Genomic DNA, 22,508 nt, shown 5'->3' on the forward strand with positions numbered 1-22,508 from the left:
GGGAAATGCTTCTAGTGACAACAGTCCTTTCTAAATCCGGCTGGGGACTGGGTGCAGGTGGGGGTGGGGGGGCCCTGCTTCCCCATATATACAGCCCCCGCCTGGCCAGGTCGGCTCCACAGCTCTCTCCTGCGCTCCAGTCTTCTCTCCTTGCTGCTCTCAGGTAGGGGCTGGGAGCTGGCGGCCCTCCTCTGGGATAAGGGCCCAGGTTTAGGAAGGGGCTCCTCCAGGAACAGCACGCTGCTTTCAGGGCTTCATGCAAAGTGTCAGGTCTGGTCACGGAGCACACACGGGCAGGTCTAAACATGTGTGTACATGCCAGGGGAAAGGGGGCTCATGTGTTACAGGGGGAGATGTCTGTGTCTGACTGAACATGTGGGACCAGAGGGGTGTATGTGTGTGTGTGTGTCTGAATGTTTGGTGAGGGAGGCTATGTGCCTCACTGCCTGAGACACAGAAATATCAACTGAGAGAGGAGTTTATGATCAGGCCCGAGGACAAGCAGGAAGCAGCAAGAGGATGGCAGAGAACATTTCAGAAGTTCGTGCATAAAAGCTAGTTCTGTGAGGTTTGCACTGGGTAACTACCCACATTCACATACACAGGATGGCCCGTGTGCGCAGCTGGGAGTCGAGCGGTGGGAGGATGTGTGCCCCCTGCAAAAGTTGCTCCCGGGGACAGGAACATGGTGTCCTGTCTTCATACCCTTGACATGGTCTCTGTGCTGGGCACAGACTGAATGTACAGCTCGCCACATGTCCGTGGAGCGCGTTCAGCTGTGCCATGGGTGTGTCTATGAGAAGATGCCCATGGGGGCTCCTCTCTGACAGCGTCCACCACAACTGACCGCAGATTGGGGACAGGATGGATGAGAACTGGCTCCGGAGTCATGAGACTTGGGTTCAAGTCCTGGCTCCGCCACTTACTGTGATGTGTTTTTGGACAAGCAAGCTCATGAACCTAGATTTCCTCCTCTGTAGAATGGGGTGAGGACTGAGGAGGAGGACAGGCATGAAAATGCTCTGTAGGCTATAAAGCCCCAATAGTGTGACCACTGGTTGTATGTCAGGTGGCTCAAAAAGGCAAGCTTCACTAGATGGGAGAGGCCAGGGCAGGGCCATCAGCCAGGAGTGAGGAGTGAGGGGCTCACTGAGGTGGCATCAAGAACCTGGGTGGGAAAAGCGAGAGAGAGAGCGGGACCAGAGAAGCCTGCCACCACCTCCACCCCTGTTCAGGCCTTGGGGTGGAGGGGTGCTGAATGGCAGGACTGGTGAGGCAGGGACACAGCCCTGACCAACCTTCCTTCTCTCCAGGCCCCTGCCGCCTTGAGCCCCTTTCCTCTCGAAGGCGCGTTTGAAAAGCCAAGGTAAGGAGAGCCGATCCGAGAAGACGCACAACTCTAGTTTCTGCCTCGCCTTAGGGAGCACAGCCTGGTGGCCAGGAGTTCTTACCTGTGACTAGTGAAGGAGTCAGGTAGTGAAGAGGTTCAGAGATGCGTGTAGTGTGTATAGTTAGCTTCCTGCTCCCAGAAGCCCAGGGCACTCTGCCCTCCGCTAGGAGGGCCCCAGGCTGGACCAAGTTAGCCTCTGCCTCTGCCCCAGTAGATTTGCTGGGGCTAGGAGATGAGCTGAAGGAATGAGGGACTCTCGGTGACCCCTGCTGACCCCCGAGCACTGTGCTAGACTTTGGGGCTCCTGCTGCAGGGGAGAAGAGTGGAGGGGAGGGCAGTCAGCTTCTCCCTCCCTTTGCAGCCGCAGCCATGGTGGACGCGGAGATGGCCGCGTTTGGGGAGGCCGCCCCCTACCTGCGCAAGTCAGAGAAGGAGCGGCTGGAAGCCCAGACCAGGCCTTTTGACCTCAAGAAGGACGTCTTTGTGCCTGATGACAAAGAGGAGTTCGTCAAGGCCACAATTTTGTCTCGAGAGGGTGGCAAAGTCACCGCTGAGACAGAGCATGGCAAGGTGGGTGGCGGGGCCAGCGTGAGAGGCCACCCTGGATGCCCCCCCATGCCTGCGGTGCCTGGAGGCGGGTGCCACCAGGATGCACCCCACAGAGTCCTGGTTCTCCCTTCCTCTGGGTAGGGATGTACTCTCTCCAAACAGCCCTTCTCGTCCCCAACATCCTATCTATCTTCTCTGGGACCCTGGATTCTTTTCTCATGAGCGTGGTTCTCCTATGACCTGCCTAACTCCCATCGCTGTTCGTGGGCTGTTGCAGACAGTGACCGTGAAGGAGGACCAGGTGTTGCAGCAGAACCCACCCAAGTTCGACAAGATCGAGGACATGGCCATGCTGACCTTCCTGCACGAGCCTGCCGTGCTCTACAACCTCAAGGAGCGCTATGCCTCCTGGATGATCTACGTGAGTGCACCCCCGGACATCCCTCTGCATCTAGCGGCTTCCTGCTCCGTGCATGTCCACTTCCTGGAGCCCAGCGTGTCTGTCCTTTGTGCCCAGGCAGTACTTCACCCTGCCATACTCCCTACGTCCTTGTGCATGCTAAGCTGCTTCAGTCATGTCTGATTCTTTGTGAGCCTATGGGCTGTTGCCCACCATTTCCCAGGCAAGAATACTGGAGTGGGTTGCCATTTCCTTCTCCAGGGGATCTTTCCAACCCAGGAATCAAATTCGTGTCTCCTGCTTGGCAGGTGGATTCTTTACCACTAGCGCTACCTGGGAAGCTCACCTACATCCTTGGTGCAGTTCTAACGACCTGAGGGCTGGGGTTGCTCAGATGGACTGCGTTCATACAATTTCCTTTCTCTCCCTCTCCTAAGACCTTTCTCTAACTCCAAAAACTGCCACCCCTCCCACTTCATCACTGGCAACTCACTTCTTTTCCTCCCCTAGACCTACTCGGGCCTCTTCTGCGTCACCATCAACCCCTACAAGTGGCTGCCGGTGTACAATGCCGAGGTGGTGGCCGCCTACCGGGGCAAGAAGAGGAGTGAGGCACCGCCCCACATCTTCTCCATCTCCGACAACGCCTACCAGTACATGCTGACAGGTGACAGACCTCAAGTGAAGGGCTTCTTGGGGGCCCCTCCTCCCGAGGGGTTCAGGCCTCTAGGAGAGATGCAGGGAGCTGGGGCAGGGTGGGGAGATGACAAAGCATCCTGAGCAACTCCTGACTTGTCCTCCCCATCTTCTCCCCACAGACAGAGAAAACCAGTCCATCCTGATCACGTGAGTGTGGCTACTTCCTATTCCCTTCCACAATCTCCTTGAGCCCACCCCCCATCAGGACCCAAGCCCCCAAGCACAGACCCCCAGTTCTCTTTCCCTCCACCTTCTGATGCCAGCTCTGATGTCTCCTCTGGCCTTGACCCTGGCCTTCTCCTTGCTCCTCCCCTTCCTTTCTCCTCCCCACTCCTCTTATTTTTCCTGTCCCATCTCCTTCACTCATGCCCCTCTAACTCATCACGCATCTATCCATAAGCCTGGGAACACCTCTTCCCCTCTTCCCCTCTTCATTTTCCTTCATTTTTCCCTTCAGAAACCCTCCCCATTCTTCCAGCCCCACCCATTCTTTTCCAAAATGGCCTGGACCCATCTCCTTTGATTGACCTTGCCCAGCCAAGACCATATTGAGCTGTGCATAGTCACTCAGTTGTGCAGGACTCTTTGCAGCCCCCAGGACTGTAGCCCACCAGGCTCTTCTGTCCATGGGGATTCTCCAGGCAAGAATACTGGAGTGGGTTGCCATACCCTCCTCCAGGGGATCTTCCCAACTCAAGGATTGAACCCAGGTCTCCCGCCTGCCCAAATCCACTTCTTCTAGCACCTCCTTCCTAGTTGATACCCTTGACCCTGTGTATGTCAGAGCACAGCTGTGTTCCTGGGATGCATATTATCTGGTGGCTTCCTGCTGCAGGGCTCTCCCTGCCAAATAAACTAGGCAATCTCTCTTGACTAGAGGCTTGTGGTCTCAAACAACGTCTGTTCACTGCCTAATAAGCCTGACTGTCCCAACAGCGGAGAATCCGGAGCAGGGAAGACGGTCAACACCAAGAGAGTCATCCAATACTTTGCGGTCATTGCTGCCATTGGCGACCGCAGCAAAAAGGAGCAGGCCACAGGCAAGGTAGGCCTACTGTCCTCCAAGGGCCTGTGCCGCAGAAAAGGTGGAGGAGGAGGAGGCCTCTCACCTGCCATCCTTCTTGACCTCCACAGGGCACCCTGGAGGACCAGATCATCCAGGCCAACCCCGCCCTGGAGGCCTTCGGCAACGCCAAGACCGTCAGGAATGACAACTCCTCCCGCTTTGTGAGTGGGCCCTGCCTTTGGACTTGGGATTTGGGCTGGTCAAGGGATGTGTCAAACAGCAGCCCTCCCTCAACTCATCACCACTTTTCTCCATGTCTCCAGGGAAAATTCATCCGAATCCATTTTGGGGCGACCGGAAAGCTGGCGTCTGCAGACATCGAGACCTGTGAGTGTCACAGACCTGCTAGGGCTCATCCTGACCCCGCCCTCACTCTAACTGTCTCCGACTCAGTCTCTCTGTCTCTGGACGGTTCTGCCCCTCAGGCTGTCCTCCTCTCTCCCTGTCTCTGTGTCTCTGTCTGCATATTCCTCTCCCTTTGAGACTTCCTCTGGTCTGTCTCCATCCCTGTCTCTGCTCGTCCCTGTGTCTTTCTCTGGGACCTTCCTCTGCTCCTGGGACCTCGTCTCCATCTCCAGCTCTGTGTGTGATCTCTGTGCATCTGCGGGTGCGTCTCTCTCCCTCTCTTGTCTCTCCCTTTCCCTCTGTCCTGTTCTCTACATTTATCATTCCTTTTTCTCTATTTCCTTATACTGAAATCCGAACTTTTTCTTCTTCTCCTTCTTCTCCCCTCCTATTCACAGACCTTCTGGAAAAATCCAGAGTTATTTTCCAGCTGAAAGCAGAGAGAGATTATCACATTTTCTACCAAATCCTGTCCAACAAAAAGCCTGAGCTGCTGGGTGAGTCACAGCTACCAACTGAGCCCAACTATTTCCATGGCAACCTGGTCCCCTCCACTTGCAGCTGCTTGTTGACAGGCCCTGGGTTTATCGCACTGCTGGATTCAGTTCTGTGGGATGCAGGACCCCATTAAGCCTTGTCATGTGCTCTTTTGCAGGTCATGTGTCATGGCAGATAGCCCCAGGGAGGGCCAGGGATTTGTGCCCCCATTCTAACATCTCTCCCCCCACCCCCCAGACATGCTGCTGATCACCAACAACCCCTATGACTATGCATTCATCTCCCAAGGAGAGACCACTGTGGCCTCAATTGATGACGCTGAAGAGCTCATGGCCACTGATGTAAGTGTGTGAGGACCCAGCTGAGAGGCAAAGGGACTGGTGGTGAGGGGCAAATGAGTCCAGTTCACTGGCCCAGAAATAGAGCTAAGACCCTGGCTGTCTGTTGTTCCTTCCTGAGGGCCGGAATGTACCCCGTGACATGGGTGTGCTGGGATACAGGTGAGATTAGACAGTGACTTGTATTTTCAATCAAAGCAAAGAGGGTTGAAAGCCATGGACAGAGAAACAGACAAGCCAAAAAACAAAGCATTACTAAGGGAAAGGGGCGGGTGGGGCCAGAGCAGGCTGCTAGGGGAAGAACAGGTGTAGACACATATGGGAGATCCAGGCATGGATGCAAGGGAAGGGCCTAGAAGAGGGAGAGCAGTAGAAAACGTGAGTGGGTCACCCAGAGCAGCTCCAGAGAACAGCCTAACTGCTGACACCTAGCCAAGGCAGTCCACACCCACCCAGCTCTTATACTTCCCAGCTTAGTTCTGGGGTTCCCCACTGGGGATGGGAGTCTCAGCACCCATTCAGGAGATAAGATCTCGCTCAACTGCAGAGGGGCCTCATTTACCTTCCATATTCCCTTTTCTGGGGTCCGCCACCATGGGTCCTGCCTACAGAATGCCTTTGACGTGCTGGGCTTCACTGCAGAGGAGAAAAACTCCATGTACAAGCTGACGGGCGCCATCATGCACTTTGGAAACATGAAGTTCAAACAGAAGCAGCGAGAGGAGCAGGCCGAGCCTGACGGCACCGAAGGTGGGAATCAGGGGTGCAGGGAGCAGCTATGGGGCCATGAAGCCTCCGTCTGGGAGGAGGCGTCCCCTTTCCAATTCTGCCATTGGCCCTTTCCTTCCAGAGGCCGACAAGTCCGCCTACCTCATGGGGCTGAACTCAGCCGACCTGCTCAAGGGGCTGTGCCACCCTCGGGTGAAAGTGGGCAACGAGTACGTCACCAAGGGGCAGAATGTCCAGCAGGTGGGTCATCTTCAGACATTAAATGGCAGAGGGGCTGGCCCGGTGCAGCCAGGGGAGCTTTGCAACTTACTCTTCCCACCACTCTCTCATTCGGGTTTCTCCCCAACCTTCCAGGTGGCGTATGCCAAGGGGGCACTGGCCAAGGCCGTGTACGAGAGAATGTTCAACTGGATGGTGACGCGGATCAACGCCACCCTGGAGACCAAGCAGCCTCGCCAGTACTTCATAGGGGTCCTGGACATCGCCGGCTTTGAGATCTTCGATGTGAGTGGGGAGCCCAGGGTCTGGGAGAATGGGAACTCACTGGTTCACACGGGCAGCCACTGCTGCCCAAGCCCCAGGGAAGGCCGTGGGCTCCCCAGGGGTGGAGACAGCCACGTGTCTTCAGGGGGCGCTCCCTCCCTGCCCTGACTGGAGAGAGGCCAGCCACACTGTTGCCAGGCTGGACGCTGCCCTGGGTGAACCCCTTGGGCCACAGTCCCCTGCCCGCCTGACCCACTCCGCCCCGTCCCCGCCCTGCAGTTCAACAGCTTCGAGCAGCTCTGCATCAACTTCACCAACGAGAAGCTGCAGCAGTTCTTCAACCACCACATGTTCGTGCTGGAGCAGGAGGAGTACAAGAAGGAGGGCATCGAGTGGGAGTTCATCGACTTCGGCATGGACCTGCAGGCCTGCATCGACCTCATCGAGAAGGTGCTGCCTCGGCCCCTCTGCCTGAACTCTCCATTCACGCCCCACACACATGAATGCCCCAGGAGAACGGCCGCCCCACCCTTCTGGGCATCGTGATCTAGCTAACAGAAGAATCCCAAGCCCTAGTTTCCAGAGCCTTATGCTATCCTGGCCACCCAGGACAGGGTGGTCCTGGAGAGCTGAGTTCCAAAGCTTGAGAGTGGACTCGCAGAGGATGGGCACTTTAGGGATGGCCTCCCACACCACTGTGTTTAATGACCCTGGTTTACCCATCAAGGAGCAGGAAGTCTGAGGGTGGCATGGGGAAGCATAAGAGAGCACTTCTTTTCAACCGCAACATCTCAGGGATCTGGGTGATGGAGTAGGGTGTAAAGCACCTATAGCATCCATGTTCCTAGAGTTTCACAAAGGTCCCTTTGAAATCAAAGTGCCACCTTGGGAAGGTTTGAACAGGTGCCAGTCAATAGGTAACTGCTCAGAGCTGAAGTATCAGCTAACAGCCAAAGGGGCATCTCCATTGACACGAGAGCAGGCAGGATCCATCTCCACCTGCTTGAAGCAGGCTCAGTGACGCTGACCCCTCTACCCTCAGCCCATGGGCATCATGTCCATCCTGGAGGAGGAGTGCATGTTCCCCAAGGCCACCGACATGACCTTCAAGGCCAAGCTGTACGACAACCACCTGGGCAAGTCCAACAACTTCCAGAAGCCGCGCAACATCAAGGGGAAGCCGGAAGCCCACTTCTCCCTGATCCACTACGCCGGCACAGTGGACTACAACATCATAGGCTGGCTGCAGAAAAACAAAGACCCGCTCAACGAGACGGTGGTGGACTTGTACAAGAAGTCTTCCCTCAAGATGCTCAGCAGCCTCTTTGCCAACTATGCTGGGTTTGACACACGTAAGTGGAGACTGGGACCCAGGGACCGGGAGCAGGTTTCTGCTGTGGTTCTGAGGCAGGTCAAGGGCTAGCCCCCTCTCCCCCAACTTCCATGTCGGGCTGGGCCCCAGGGTTTACAGACGCAGTGAGAGAATTGGGTGGAGAAATTGGAGCACCCACAGTGAAGCACCCACATTTGGCCTGCAACCAAATGTGGAGAGAGGCTGGGACTCCTCACCTGCTGCCCTGACTCCGCACATGCCCACTCGTCCCCTTGACTCTCTTCCACAGCTATTGAGAAAGGCAAAGGCAAGGCCAAGAAAGGCTCATCCTTTCAGACTGTGTCAGCTCTGCACAGGGTGAGTGTGTGATCGGCGCCAACCTAGCCCTGCTCCCCTGCCTGGCTCAGCCCTGACTCCTCCCACTCCGTCTCCTCAGACCCTTCCTGACCGTCTCCACCCTCTCTTCTCTCCCCTGTATCTGCTGGCCTCGGCTCTTACTCCTTTCTCCCCTGGCTTCTTTATCCCTTCCGCCTCCCGCTGTGTCTTCCCCTAGCCCTCCTTCACTCTCCAGCTCCTTGCATTCTCTCTTTCCTTTCCTTCCCCTCTGCTCCCTTTCTTACTTCTCTTTCACTTTCTTAACTTCTCCCTCTTGGGTTCTGGGCCACAGGAGAATCTGAACAAGCTGATGACCAACTTGCGCTCCACACACCCACACTTCGTGCGGTGCATCATCCCCAATGAGACAAAATCTCCAGGTGAGCCCAAGAAGCCAGGCCCAGCCCACCGCTGAGATGCACTGCCCCAAGGTCAGGGTCTTTTAGATCACCTCTTGGCTCCCACCTTGGAGATTTCCAGATCACATTCTTCCCCTCCCATTCCCCAGAGAGGCTCACACACAGCCTCCCACCCTGGCCCCAGCGCTGCCCTCCATTTAGAACGTGTAGCTCAGGGTAATGTGTAACTACTTTGATCGACATTCCCTCCTAAGTGCCTTACAGCCCCTGATGAGACATGTAAGGATTGTTTTTCCCTTTCTGAATCATAAGGAGATGGAGGAGTTTAGGTGTCTGGATTTGGGTGCCTAGCTCTGCTAAGTTCAGTGACCTTGGTCAAGTCCCTTAACCTGTCAGGGCTTAGAAAATGGTCTATATTGGCCCTGGCCACCACCTATGAAAACAGGCAAAAACCATATAAAATAAGGACTGTGAAAGCCTTTTGGTTACTCTCAAATTTTATGGCAAGAAAAAAAAAGAAAATACTGACTTGCTAAGGTTACAGGCCAGTCTGTGACAGAGCCAAGATCAGAACCCAGAACCCTCGGCTCTCAGCCCCATGCTCTCCCCACACACTCCTCTCCCTTCCCTCCTGCCACAGGGGTGATAGACAACCCCCTGGTCATGCACCAGCTGCGCTGCAACGGCGTGCTGGAGGGCATCCGCATCTGCAGGAAGGGCTTCCCCAACCGCATCCTCTACGGGGACTTCCGGCAGAGGTGGGTACCGGGTGCTGTAGGGTTCAGGGAACAGGGGGAGCCTGGGCAGCCTTGGCAGGACACGGAAACCGTGAGTGGCCTTAGATTCTGCGGGCAGAGTTAATCACTGCAGAACACAGGTGACATGGGGCACCTCCCTCCCAGGTATCGCATCCTGAACCCAGCGGCCATCCCCGAGGGCCAGTTCATTGACAGCAGGAAAGGGGCAGAGAAGTTGCTGGGCTCTCTGGACATTGACCACAACCAGTACAGGTTCGGCCACACCAAGGTAAAGAAAAGGAGGAAACAAACTGACTACAAGGAGACCTCTCTTGTCCTTTTACTTTATGGCTCCTTTCCTTTTACCAACCATCTCACAAGCATTACTGAACCACATGCCAGCCCTCCCCATGGACCAGACAGCCCTGCTCCCCCATTCCAGCTCCAGCTGCCACTGACCTCCTTCCTCCAGTTCTTCCCTGCCTTGTTACTCTAAGACAAGCCCCTCTTCGTCCCCCTCCTGCCTGTCCCAGTCATGTCCACACACAACTTCCCTGCAGGTGTTCTTCAAGGCGGGCCTGCTGGGGCTGCTGGAGGAGATGCGAGATGAAAGGCTGAGCCGCATCATCACCCGCATCCAGGCCCAGTCCCGAGGTGTGCTCTCCAGAATGGAGTTCAAGAAGCTGCTGGAACGCAGGTGAGGGAAGTTAAAGGGAGGGTCTCAGGCCTCTAAGGCCCAGCTTGACTCAGAGCACTGGAAGGAGAAAGAGCACCCCAGACCTTCAAGTGACAAAGGGCCACAACACAGCTACAAACACCAGTGGTGGGCGTGGGGGCTGGGGGTGGTGCCTCGCTGTCACAGTGCAGGATGGATGGAGGAGCCAGGGCCTCTGGGCCGGAAGGAGGGAAGAGGCTGTCTCACTGACCTTCTCACTCGGCCCCTGCAGAGACTCCCTGCTGATTATCCAGTGGAATATTCGGGCCTTCATGGGAGTCAAGAACTGGCCTTGGATGAAGCTCTTCTTCAAGATCAAACCACTGCTGAAGAGCGCAGAGACAGAGAAGGAAATAGCCACCATGAAGGAGGAGTTTGGGCGCCTCAAAGAGGCTCTGGAGAAGTCGGAGGCTCGGCGCAAGGAGCTGGAGGAGAAGATGGTGTCCCTGCTGCAGGAGAAGAATGACCTGCAGCTCCAAGTGCAGGCGGTGAGAGCCCCAGGCCTCTGCCCACATCTCCCACACCCCCTGCACCTCCCTACCTGGGGGCTCACCATCCTGTGCCCTCACAGGCGGAGGATTCTGGAATTAACACTTCCAAAGTCCTCCAAAGAAAGGGAAGGGGAGAAAGCATTAACTTAAAAATACAGGTTTTCCATCAGGATTTAACCTGGATCCATAGCTTAATAATTCTGTGACTTGAGGCAAATGATGTGTTATCTCTGGGTCTCCATGTCCTTATCTCTAGACAGGGAATAAAGTTGCCCTTCTCACCAGGCTGTAAATATGTAAAGTGCTGGCATCAACAAATACAGTTCCCTCCCCTTTGATGGAGGAGACCAGAGGAAGAGGGCCAGATAAAGAGACTTCTGGTTCCCTTCCTCTCTGCTCTCATTCCCCAGTGCTCCTGTCACATTGCCCTAAAACTCCTCCCCTCCCCATCCCTCTGAGGTTCTTCTCAGCTGGGGAGATCCTGGGGTTTCCCTCTTACAGTGAAGGTGGAGCCTGTCCCTCCAAGCTTTTGCCATCCACCCCATCCACCGAATAGCTTCCCCTCTGCACCTTGCCCTCAGGAACAAGACAACCTGGCTGATGCGGAAGAGCGCTGTGACCAGCTGATCAAGAACAAGATCCAGCTGGAGGCAAAGGTGAAGGAGATGACCGAAAGGTTGGAGGACGAGGAGGAGATGAACGCTGAGCTCACTGCCAAGAAGCGCAAGCTGGAAGATGAGTGCTCTGAGCTCAAGAGGGACATTGATGACCTGGAGCTGACCCTGGCCAAGGTGGAGAAGGAGAAGCACGCAACAGAGAACAAGGTGAAGGCAGCTCCCTTTGAATCCAGACCAAGTCTCAGGATTCCCAGACCTGAGCGTGGTCCTGGCTCTTGGCCTTGGAGGTCTCCATAGATGTCTCCAAGTTGGTGATGTCTGACCCTGGGGGGGATGGGGTTCTTGGCCAACAGGTGAAGAACCTGACAGAGGAGATGGCTGGGCTGGATGAGATCATCGCCAAGCTGACCAAGGAGAAGAAAGCTCTGCAAGAGGCCCACCAGCAGGCCCTGGATGACCTTCAGGCTGAGGAAGACAAGGTCAACACCCTGACCAAGGCCAAGGTCAAGCTGGAACAGCATGTGGACGATGTAAGTACACTATCACAAGGGTCTAGATGTACCAGGTCTGTCAGTGTCTGTGTGTGCATATGTGTGTTTGGGGGAGTGGGGTTAGAGAGTGTTCCTCTCCTGATACCTTTTAGAAGGGAACTGGGGAATAGACAAGGAGAGGGGTGATCAATTCAGAGTTATGTATCTCACCTTGCTGATGTGATCAAGAGTAGAGATAGGCTTCTTTATTTCACTTTAGGTTCAAGCCTATATGTCTCCATTCAACCACGGAATTTAGAGGGTTATCTCATAAGAACATGATGAATTTCCTTGGGAATTTTGTGAAGATCCTCAAGGAGGATCTTTGGACTTCTAATGGTTTAGCCAGGATCTGGTCCTCAGTGATCACTGCTCCCATAGGTAGTCCTTCGAGTACACCTCTACTGAATCATTCTTTATCGCTCTGTGTCATCATTATTGAAGTATGGGTCCCATCCATAGACTGGAAGCTGCCTTTAGGTGGAACTTGGTTTTATTCAGTTTTGCATCTGCAGTGCCTAGGATGGGGCCTGGACCCCAGTAGGTGCTTACAGGATGCAGATGATTAAATGAAAGTAGCTTTGGGATTTTATCCTATAGTCATTCATTCAGTAATTTATCAGAGTTACTGAGCATCCCTCCGTGGTAGGCGCTCTCACAATGCCCTGGCCACATTTGGCCAATTCTGGGGAAGTATTCCCAAGTCTTGACACCTCTAAGGATCCCTCAGCCCCAGAAAGAACGAGCTCCTAAATTATCAAGTCAGGATACTTGGCCTAAGGTCACACTGGTCCTTCTCTTCATCAGCTGGAGGGATCCCTGGAGCAGGAGAAGAAGGTGAGAATGGACCTGGAGCGAGCCAAGCGGAAGCTGGAGGGTGACCTGAAGCTGACCCAGGAGAGCATCATGGACTTGGAGAACGACAAGCAGCAGCTGGATGAGCGGCTCAAAAAGTAGCGTGTTCCCTGCCCCATCACCCATCCTCCTCCCCCACCCGCAGCCTGGTCCACTCATGGAAGTACTAGCTGACCCGACAGATCCATCCTCAGAGGCAACAGCCTCATGCAGCGTCCATAAGGGGGTGCAAAACTGTGGGCAGAGCCTCCAGGAAGAGAGCTTTCCTCCCCCAGACACACACATGAGGGCCCAGCAGGCCTCCCTGGCAAAAGTCTAACCCAGATCCCTCCAGCCCTCTCTTCCTGCTGGGCACTCGCCCCCTTTATACACAAGTCTCTTTGGAGACCAGTTGCATAACACAGAGGAAAGTTCCACACAAAAGCCTCTCAGGAAAGTCCTCTGAGGTCCTTCACAGAGAGCCCAGAGGACCACAGAGAAACGTGGTCAGCCACCACGTGTGAGCAGTGCAGGGTCTGGCTACTTCTTTGTTCAATGATCTTCTGGTTCCAATTCTTATTGCAAGACCTTCCAAAATGTGTAGATACACATTTCACACTTGGCAAAGAGTGAGTCTGCGCACATATTCATACAATCAAAGATCTTCTGTTGCTTTAGGGTCAGGACTCTGAAAGGCTCTGAGACTCATCCTGATCAACAGCCTCCCCAGAAAGTCTTCACACGTACCCAGGCACAGTACTTGTTGAATGAATGACTATATGAACCCACTGATCCTCAAGCGACCTTTTAAGAATGGTACTTGAACCCCACTTACCAAAGAGGAAAGGAAGGCTTGGAAAGCTTACCAAATTTCCCAAAGTAACAGACACAGAATTAAAGACCATCAGAGCTAAAAGGTGCCTTTGAGTCGGTCTAGTCCAATGCCCTCATTTTACAGACCAAAGAAGGGAGCATCTCGGAGCCCAGGTCCTGTCTCTCCACCTACAGTGCTCTTCCTGTTGTACTTCCTATTGAATTTCAATCCTCCAGCAGGTGTTACACTTTCAAGGACCCTACAACAGCCCTGGAAGCTGGTTATTGTTGGTTTTTTTTTTCCACGAAATCCTGCTCCTCATTTGTTTCATTACCATCTCCAACCACTGGCAGCCCCTCTTTGAGCCCGATCAGCCTTCCTTGCCTCACGGTCCCTTCTTCCTCACAGGAAGGACTTTGAACTGAACGCCCTCAATGCAAGGATTGAAGATGAGCAAGCCCTGGGCAGTCAGCTACAGAAGAAGCTCAAGGAGCTTCAGGTAAGGCCCCTGGGCTGGTCTTTAGCCTCTCGACCCTCTTCCACGCCGTTCTCACCCAGCATCACAGGCACTGGCTCTGTGTCTGTGAAGGGAGATGCTAGCTATCACAAATCCCCCACACAACACTTCCAGGCGGGGCGGCTGATCCAAGGATGACATAGGAAGAGATCTGGAAATACTCACTGGTCTGGGGACAGAAATCCCAGCTTCCTAGGTCAGCGGTGGTGTAGCTGGTGACCGTGGGGAGTGCACTGCCAACCTCTGGATCTATGTGGCCTCCTCTGTTCCCCATGGCTTTTCAGGCCCCTTCAGCCCAGCCGGGCTGTGACTTCAGTTCTTACCTCTAGAGTGGACACTGTGTTAGGTCTTTAGCTGTCCAGAACCTGGCTCTCTCATTCCAACTTCAATTATTTTTGCCACAAAACTGCCTAAACTATCCCTGGAACACTGGTCCCTTTGTCCTTCTTCAAGAGCAACCACTTTCCTGCCCATAAAGAAAATGTAGCATGTTTTGGCCCAAAGGCAGGCTAACTCAACTATCCAAACCATCTCACTGAGGTGATCCTTTTATTTCTACTTGTCCCCTGGTGGGACTAAGCTGACAAGCCAGGAACCTTCTAGAGTCCTGGGAGGGGGCTCCGATAGAGAGGCCAAGGGGCTGGGTCTGAGCACCCTCTGTGTCCCACCCAGGCACGCATAGAGGAGCTGGAGGAGGAGCTGGAGGCTGAGCGCACCGCCAGGGCCAAGGTGGAGAAGCTGCGCTCAGACCTGTCCCGGGAGCTGGAGGAGATCAGCGAGCGGCTGGAGGAGGCCGGTGGGGCCACGTCCGTGCAGATCGAGATGAACAAGAAGCGCGAGGCTGAGTTCCAGAAGATGAGGCGGGACCTGGAGGAGGCCACGCTGCAGCACGAGGCCACGGCGGCCGCCCTGCGCAAGAAGCACGCCGACAGCGTGGCCGAGCTGAGTGAGCAGATCGACAACCTGCAGCGTGTGAAGCAGAAGCTGGAGAAGGAGAAGAGCGAGTTCAAGCTGGAGCTGGACGACGTCACGTCCAACATGGAGCAGATCATCAAGGCCAAGGTGGGCCCGGCTCTCCTCTCCTCTCCTCCAATTCCCTCCACGCGCCTCTGCTTTCCGTCCACATCTCCTCTCTTTGTCTTGTTCAGTTTCCTGCTTCCCTCTTCTCCCCTGTTCTTGGACCCTTCCATTTTATGCCTTCCTGTTTCCCTGCTCCTTTTAATTGCACCGCTCGCACCCCATCAGCCCCCTGCATACACCGTATAACTCTCCTTCCCATCTCAGGCTAACCTGGAGAAGATGTGCCGGACCCTAGAGGACCAGATGAATGAGCACCGGAGCAAGGCTGAGGAGACCCAGCGTTCTGTCAACGACCTCACAAGCCAACGAGCCAAGCTGCAGACCGAGAACGGTGAGCCCTACCCTTGTCTTCTGAGTTCCTGAGCCAGTCCAGGCTTGGGTATGCACACATCTCTCCAGAGAATGGGACCTGAGGGTTAGGGGTGGGGTCAGGGAGAGAGGAGTGACTGACCCTCGAGAGTTGAGTGTGCTTCGGTGCCTCTGCAGGTGAGCTGTCCCGGCAGCTGGATGAGAAGGAGGCGCTGATCTCCCAGCTGACCCGAGGCAAGCTCACCTACACCCAGCAGCTGGAGGACCTCAAGAGGCAGCTGGAAGAGGAGGTTAAGGTGAGTCCCAGAGTCAAGCCACTTGTCCAGCGTACTGGCTGGCCTTGCATCCACCACTTCTTTCCCAAGAATGAGGCTTGCTGTCTACCCAGTATTTTCCCATTTTCCAAAAAGAAAATGCCCAGACCCTACCATGTGTATGCGCGTGTATGTGTGTGCACACTCAGTCAAGTCCAGTCTTTGCAAAACCACAGACTGTAGCCCGCCAGGTTCCTCTGTCCATTGGATTTTTCAGGCAAGAATACTGGAGTGGGTTGCCATTCCCTCCTCCAGGGGATCTTCCAGACCCAGTAACTGAACTTGTGTCTCCAGCATTAGCAGGCAGATTCTTTACCACTGAGCCCCCTGGGAATCCCAGGCCCTACCATATGCCTCCTAATTCTACCTCCCATTCAGAGGCCTTCTGCCTTTCTGCAGCCATCTCTGGAGGGCATGGAGTAAGAGGTGGGGGTGGGGGTGAGGGGAATGAGGTGAAGAGAGGAAATAAACTAGAGAGGTGTGATGGCCTTTGCTGGGCATGGGTATGGGATGCAGGAACTGTGCAAGCGGTCCTGGGATTTGCAGGGCAATCTGAAAACTGGAGAAAGAAACTCAACTGGATCCTATTTTGAGCACTTTGCTGGGCTCATTAAAAAGGGGAAAGAATATGAATTTTTAAAAAAGGTCAGGGCTCAAATCCTAATCTGCCTCTTAAGAGCTTGGTGATCTTGGGGAAATTGCCTAATATCTCTGAGCCTCCATCTCCTCTGCTGTAAAATGGCAGTGAGGATGATAAAGCCTACTGCGTAAGAAGCATGAGGGGGATGGGCACAAAGCCTTTTGTAAACACTGCGGCACTGTATGGATTTTCTTTAACAGTACTCAGTAAACTGTTCCAGGTCCAATAGGGATTTAGAAACAGGTGAGAATGTGGGAGGATGTTGAAATTAGAGTGAGGAGACAAGCAGTGCATCACAGGGTAAGCTGAGTCCACCCCTCGGTGCCACCCCTCCTAGGCAAAGAACGCCCTGGCCCACGCGCTGCAGTCGGCCCGGCACGACTGTGACCTGTTGCGGGAGCAGTATGAGGAGGAGACGGAAGCCAAAGCCGAGCTACAGCGCGTCCTGTCCAAGGCCAACTCAGAGGTGGCCCAGTGGAGGACCAAGTATGAGACAGACGCCATCCAGAGGACAGAGGAGCTGGAGGAGGCCAAGTGAGTCCCGGGCGGCCTGCCTCTGGTGGGGGCCCCTGTGTCAGCAGGCCGCAGCCCAGCCCACTGCTCACTGGGGCTGGCTGCGGGGATGGATGCTTAGCTAGCTTTTGACAATGCAGAGGACCCTGCCCTGGCCCCACCTCCTTCTCCTCTCAGGGAAGCTTTTTGCTCGCGTTATGTTTCTCATCCGAATATAAGACGAACAAAAGGTTTGTCTGAGGGCAGAGTGCACCCACCTGGGGCAGGGTTCTATGGCAGGTGAGAAAGGGGGGTGCTGGGACTGCATGTGTCCTCCAAGTCTGCAAGCCTAGAGGCTGGCCAAGGTAGGCACGCTGCCTCGCAGAAGGCCCCCTGGGTGCTGTGGGTCTTCACACCCCGGCCCCCAGACTCTCCAATAGCCTTGTTTTCTGCCCCTGGGCCTGTCCTCAGGCTTCTCCAGCAACACTTCTGAGCTTTAAAAGACTGTCTTCCACAAGACTCACCGTGTTTCCCCTTGTCCAAATCCACACCCTCCATCCTCCCCACCCTCTCCCACCACTACTCCCCGGCCCTCACCAACACGGGCAGGAAGAAGCTGGCCCAGCGGCTGCAGGACGCCGAGGAGGCCGTCGAGGCCGTCAACGCCAAGTGCTCCTCGCTGGAGAAGACCAAGCACCGCCTGCAGAATGAGATCGAGGACCTGATGGTGGACGTCGAGCGCTCCAACGCGGCCGCCGCCGCCCTGGACAAGAAGCAGAGGAACTTCGACAAGGTGGGCCCGGGCTGCGGGCCACAGCCAGCAGGCAGAGCAGGCCGGCAGGCGGGAGTCAGGAGCATCCTCCCAGGAGGCTGAGGCTAGGGGAGGCTGGGCCTAGGAGGGGGACCTGGGTCCCAGAGGTGGGGCCGGGGCTGCCCTTTGAGCCGCTTCCGTCCGTTGGGTCCCCGCAGATCCTGGCCGAGTGGAAGCAAAAGTACGAGGAGTCGCAGTCGGAGCTGGAGTCCTCGCAGAAAGAGGCGCGCTCCCTCAGCACCGAGCTCTTCAAGCTCAAGAACGCCTACGAGGAGTCCCTGGAGCATCTGGAGACCTTCAAGCGCGAGAACAAGAATCTGCAGGGTGCGGGCGCAGGCCGGGAGGGGCGGGGCAGGGAGGGTCCGCACGTGGCGCCGCCCCGCGGCCCCTCGAGGCCTTCCCAAACTGGAGCAGGCAGCCCCCGACTGAGCCGCCCGCCCCTCCCACAGAGGAGATCTCCGACCTGACTGAGCAGCTGGGCTCCAGTGGCAAGACCATCCACGAGCTGGAGAAGGTCCGCAAGCAGCTGGAGGCCGAGAAGCTGGAGCTGCAGTCGGCCCTGGAGGAGGCCGAGGTGCGCACACGGGAGTGGAGGAGGTGCAGGGGGTGGGAGAAGAAGCTGAGGGCTAGGCTATGGTCCTGTTCTCATCTTCCCTATCTTTTGTTCACGGGTCCACCCTCAGAGCCTAGAACAGTGCCTGACACTTAGTAGGCACTCAACAAATATTGTGGAAGGAACGAACGAACCGGTCACTCACTTCCCTTCACACAGACATTTTACCTATTACATCTTAGACAAGATTTCCTGTTTCACTCCCCCTCTTTTCACCTCTGCCTCCCTCTTTGAGCTTTTACATTCTGTGCCTGATTGCCTCTGTTTCCTTGGCAACACCACTCTCTTCATTTTCTTCTTTGTCTTTATAGCTCACTCTCCTCTGTGAGAGCCTGAATCACCTTCTCTTAGGCCTTTTTTTCCCTTTCAAATTCTCTTTTCTTCTTCCTCCTCCTGCTTCTTTGACTGAACCACTTACACCACCCTTAAGCTCACTTTGTATCCACGATTCATGGACAGCCCCTGGCCCCATCCTGTGCCCTGACTGCCTCAGACCTTCTCTTCCCAACCCCCTGCAGGCCTCCCTGGAACACGAAGAGGGCAAGATCCTCCGGGCCCAGCTGGAGTTCAACCAGATCAAGGCAGAGATGGAGCGGAAGCTGGCAGAGAAGGACGAGGAGATGGAGCAGGCCAAGCGCAACCACCTGCGGGTGGTGGACTCACTGCAGACCTCCCTGGACGCGGAGACGCGCAGCCGCAACGAGGCCCTGCGGGTGAAGAAGAAGATGGAGGGCGACCTCAACGAGATGGAGATCCAGCTCAGCCATGCCAACCGCTTGGCCGCCGAAGCCCAGAAGCAAGTCAAGAGCCTCCAGAGCTTGCTGAAGGTACACAGTGACTTTTGGAAGCAGGAAGTCACCTCATCCAGAGAGGGGCAGTGGCATCCCCTCATCACAGCACCAGCTCCCTCCTGCCCCTGGGCCATCACTGACCCCTCCCACAGCCCCTGCCCAAGCCACCACCACAGGCTCACCGCAGCATCCAGTTCAGCTAACAGCCTTCTGATGGGTTGAGCCCAACTCCCTCTCTCATGCGAACTCTCCTGATGCACAGGACACCCAGATCCAGCTGGACGACGCGGTCCGTGCCAACGACGACCTGAAGGAGAACATCGCCATCGTGGAGCGGCGTAACAACCTGCTGCAGGCCGAGCTGGAGGAGCTGCGGGCCGTGGTGGAGCAGACGGAGCGGTCCCGGAAGCTGGCGGAGCAGGAGCTGATCGAGACCAGTGAGCGGGTGCAGCTGCTGCACTCCCAGGTGAGCAGTGCCCTAGGGCGGTCCCAGAGCGGAGCACAGGCAGGTCTCTGCAGGTGAGTTTCAGGAGACATGCGTGGATGCTCAGTGCTGCTTTTCCTGCTCTGCCCACCCCTCAGAACACCAGCCTCATCAACCAGAAGAAGAAGATGGAGGCAGACCTGTCCCAGCTTCAGACTGAAGTGGAGGAGGCAGTGCAGGAGTGCAGGAATGCTGAGGAGAAGGCCAAGAAGGCCATCACAGATGTGAGTCCCCCTGCCCGGCCTGCCTACTCCAAGCCAGGGTTTTCTTGGACTGGAAGACTTAGACCGAGTATCACTTCTCTCCCATGTGCAGGCCGCCATGATGGCGGAGGAGCTGAAGAAGGAGCAGGACACCAGTGCGCACCTGGAGCGCATGAAGAAGAACATGGAGCAGACCATCAAGGACCTGCAGCACCGGCTGGACGAGGCGGAGCAGATCGCGCTCAAGGGCGGCAAGAAGCAGCTGCAGAAGCTGGAAGCCCGGGTGCGGGAGCTGGAGAACGAGCTGGAGGCCGAGCAGAAGCGCAACGCAGAGTCGGTCAAGGGCATGAGGAAGAGTGAGCGGCGCATCAAGGAGCTCACGTACCAGGTGCGGGCTCAGCAGCTGCCCCCGGACCGGGCCTTCTGCATCATGGCCTGAAGCCAGGGTGACAACCACCCCAGAGGGATGAAGTGTTCTCTCTTAGCCTCTTAGAGGGCAAAGAGCCGGAGGACAGCCTATGGCTACCCAGTTTCTATTCTGCCCAGCCCTGTTCTACCCTGAATACCCCTGGCTCAGGGGGCAGTCTCTGAGCCTTCTGGCCTTCAAGCTCCCCATCAACATTCACCATCAACTTGTCCCTTCAGGACACACCCGGAGCTCCAGCAGAGCTCACCCAGCACAGATGACCAGAAAGCAAATATGTAACCAAATCTTAGCCTGGCATCATCACCACCAAAATACACCAAAGCCATTGGAGTGAATCTCAGAACTTTTCAGTTACTCAGGGAAGCATAGACTTCAGCTTTTGCAGTGTTTTCCAGAATCAGGCTATCAATTAGATTTTGTTTCCATTCCAGTCCAGAAAGTCGCCATCCCTCTATGCATACTTGTCCTTAACCTAGATCAAGTCTATGTCATTTCCCAGCAGTCCAGGAAATCCCATCAGGCCTGCAGTCCCAGAGTTCCTGCCGGCACATGCTGGGTTTATCCTCCTTGGGGCCCCAGAACCCCTCAGGGCCCATTCCCATGTACAATTTTGTGTGCAATTTCAGGAGGCCCATCAGCTCCGTAGACTCTTTCTTGGCACATACTATTAAAAGTATGCATATGTTTTTTGGTAAGAAATTGTAAGGAGAACACAAGTGTTTGGTGAGGATCAGAAAGTTGAATTGGGTCAGGATATTACCTTCAGGGTAAAGCCGATGAATGCGGGAGGGGCCATACTGCTTCCTATGACCATGCCATACTCACTGCTGCCCACCCCCTTCCCCACGACCCCCAGACAGAGGAAGACAGGAAGAACCTACTGCGGCTGCAGGACCTGGTGGACAAGCTGCAGCTGAAGGTCAAGGCCTACAAGCGCCAGGCTGAGGAGGCGGTGAGTGATCCTGCTGGGGTCCAGGCCTGGAGGAGGGGACCAGGCAGTCGCATAACCCCTGGCTCCTCACCTCATCCTCCCATCCCCCCGAACCCCCACAGGAGGAACAGGCCAACACCAACCTGTCCAAGTTCCGCAAGGTGCAGCACGAGCTGGACGAGGCGGAGGAGCGGGCGGACATCGCAGAGTCCCAGGTCAACAAGCTGCGGGCCAAGAGCCGCGACATCGGCGCCAAGGTGGGTTCCCCCCACGACAGCAACCCCCCAGCCCCTCAGACATAGCCCCTCACACCGGGATTCCTCCCCTTCACATACTCCTGCAGCCGAACCCCACAGCCCCAGAGGCAAGGTAACTCAGTCCTCCATGATTTCTAAGGTTCTTCCCGCTCTCACTTTCAATGATTTTGTGATCCCCAGCCCTACGGTGGTCAGCAGAAACCCTAACTGACACATATCCAGTGTGTCCCAACTTCCCCCAACTGCTGTTTCTACTTCTCTTCCACCTGCTTTGGCCTTCAGTCTTATAACTCCCACCCAAGATGTACATCCCAGAGGACCTTGTCCTTGTTGAGGAAGCATCCCTCCGTCTGACCCCAGGGCCCTTCCCTCCGGAGCCCTCCCCTCCACAGTGACCCCTAGGACCCATCTCCCAGCACCTCAGGGCCTCCCTCAGGCCACACTGTGGTACTGCCCACCTCAGTGCCCATCTCTGCTTTGCTGCCTGTGCCCATCCCTGCCCAACACCCACCTCTCCGGAGCTAGCGTGGACTGTGTTTCCTTCCCAAAGGGCTTGAATGAGGAGTAGCCGTGCCACGTCTTCTTGGTCTGCCGCATCTTGAGGGTGCAACAAAGCTCCCAGTCCCGGAGCCTGGAGAGCTGCCCCTTTGGAAGAAGCAGAATAAAGCAATTTTCCTTGAAGTGAGATCCTGCCTCTAGACTCTTCTTCACAGCCTGCCAGCCACAGGAACACGAGGACATGACCACGGGACGGGGAGGGGGGCTCCAGGGGAGGAGGCCAGACCCAGGAGGCCTCCCTGGGGAGCCTGGGAGGCTCCGAGCATCTTTGGTGCAGCACTGCCATGGTCTCCCGTCACCTCCTCAGCAGATGACACCTCTCCTGTCAGCCCTCTCCCTGGCCCAGAGACCCTGGGGGTTAAAGGAGATTTAGAGAAGCCCTTGAAGCCCTCCTAGAGCACGTGAGCCCATCTGTGTTGACCTAGCCCCTGATCTGATCAACACCGCCCCACCTGCTGACAATAGCCGGGCTGGGCCATGGGGAGGAGGTTTAGTGTGTGAGGGTGCCCTCCAAGGCATGACCCACTTAGAGTAATGACCCCCCAGTCCCCATCCGAGGTGAGTGTCTGAGAGGGCACAGGACTGGCATCCGTAGCTCCTCCCCCTTCCAGACACAGCCTCCACTGTCTCCAACTACCTTCCCATCATGACCAGGAGAACTGCACTCCAGCCCACCTCCCATCTCCTCCTGGGACCCGGCCTGTGGTCCAAGACACTCTATTCTTCTCCCTCATTACTTCCTACCATAGCTTTTGGCCTTGCTGGAAGATGGAGGTTCT

The 22,508-nt window shown here is 55.7% G+C and overlaps 1 protein-coding gene across 1 annotated transcript; it reads left to right on the forward strand.

The window, feature by feature from the left end:
- Window positions 1-112: 112 nt before the first annotated feature.
- On the forward strand, window positions 113-21,856 carry LOC442995 (myosin-7). The gene is made up of 40 exons (XM_004010325.4): window positions 113-163; window positions 1,314-1,366; window positions 1,752-1,960; window positions 2,217-2,360; window positions 2,850-3,006; window positions 3,158-3,185; window positions 3,975-4,083; window positions 4,173-4,265; window positions 4,368-4,431; window positions 4,848-4,946; window positions 5,185-5,288; window positions 5,897-6,035; window positions 6,136-6,254; window positions 6,369-6,518; window positions 6,777-6,947; window positions 7,540-7,849; window positions 8,120-8,187; window positions 8,498-8,585; window positions 9,205-9,322; window positions 9,467-9,590; window positions 9,862-9,998; window positions 10,249-10,504; window positions 11,089-11,331; window positions 11,478-11,654; window positions 12,462-12,607; window positions 13,711-13,801; window positions 14,492-14,881; window positions 15,104-15,230; window positions 15,386-15,504; window positions 16,500-16,696; window positions 17,264-17,447; window positions 17,624-17,789; window positions 17,915-18,039; window positions 18,597-18,905; window positions 19,132-19,335; window positions 19,452-19,577; window positions 19,669-19,944; window positions 20,840-20,935; window positions 21,037-21,171; window positions 21,722-21,856. Exons 3-40 carry the CDS (start codon window positions 1,760-1,762, stop codon window positions 21,737-21,739), a joined length of 5,808 nt encoding a protein of 1,935 aa, XP_004010374.1. The 5' UTR covers window positions 113-163; window positions 1,314-1,366; window positions 1,752-1,759; the 3' UTR covers window positions 21,740-21,856.
- The last annotated feature ends 652 nt before the right edge of the window (window positions 21,857-22,508 follow it).

This window comes from Ovis aries, chromosome 7 (genome assembly GCF_016772045.2).
Source record: "Ovis aries strain OAR_USU_Benz2616 breed Rambouillet chromosome 7, ARS-UI_Ramb_v3.0, whole genome shotgun sequence".
NCBI lineage: Eukaryota > Metazoa > Chordata > Mammalia > Artiodactyla > Bovidae > Ovis > Ovis aries.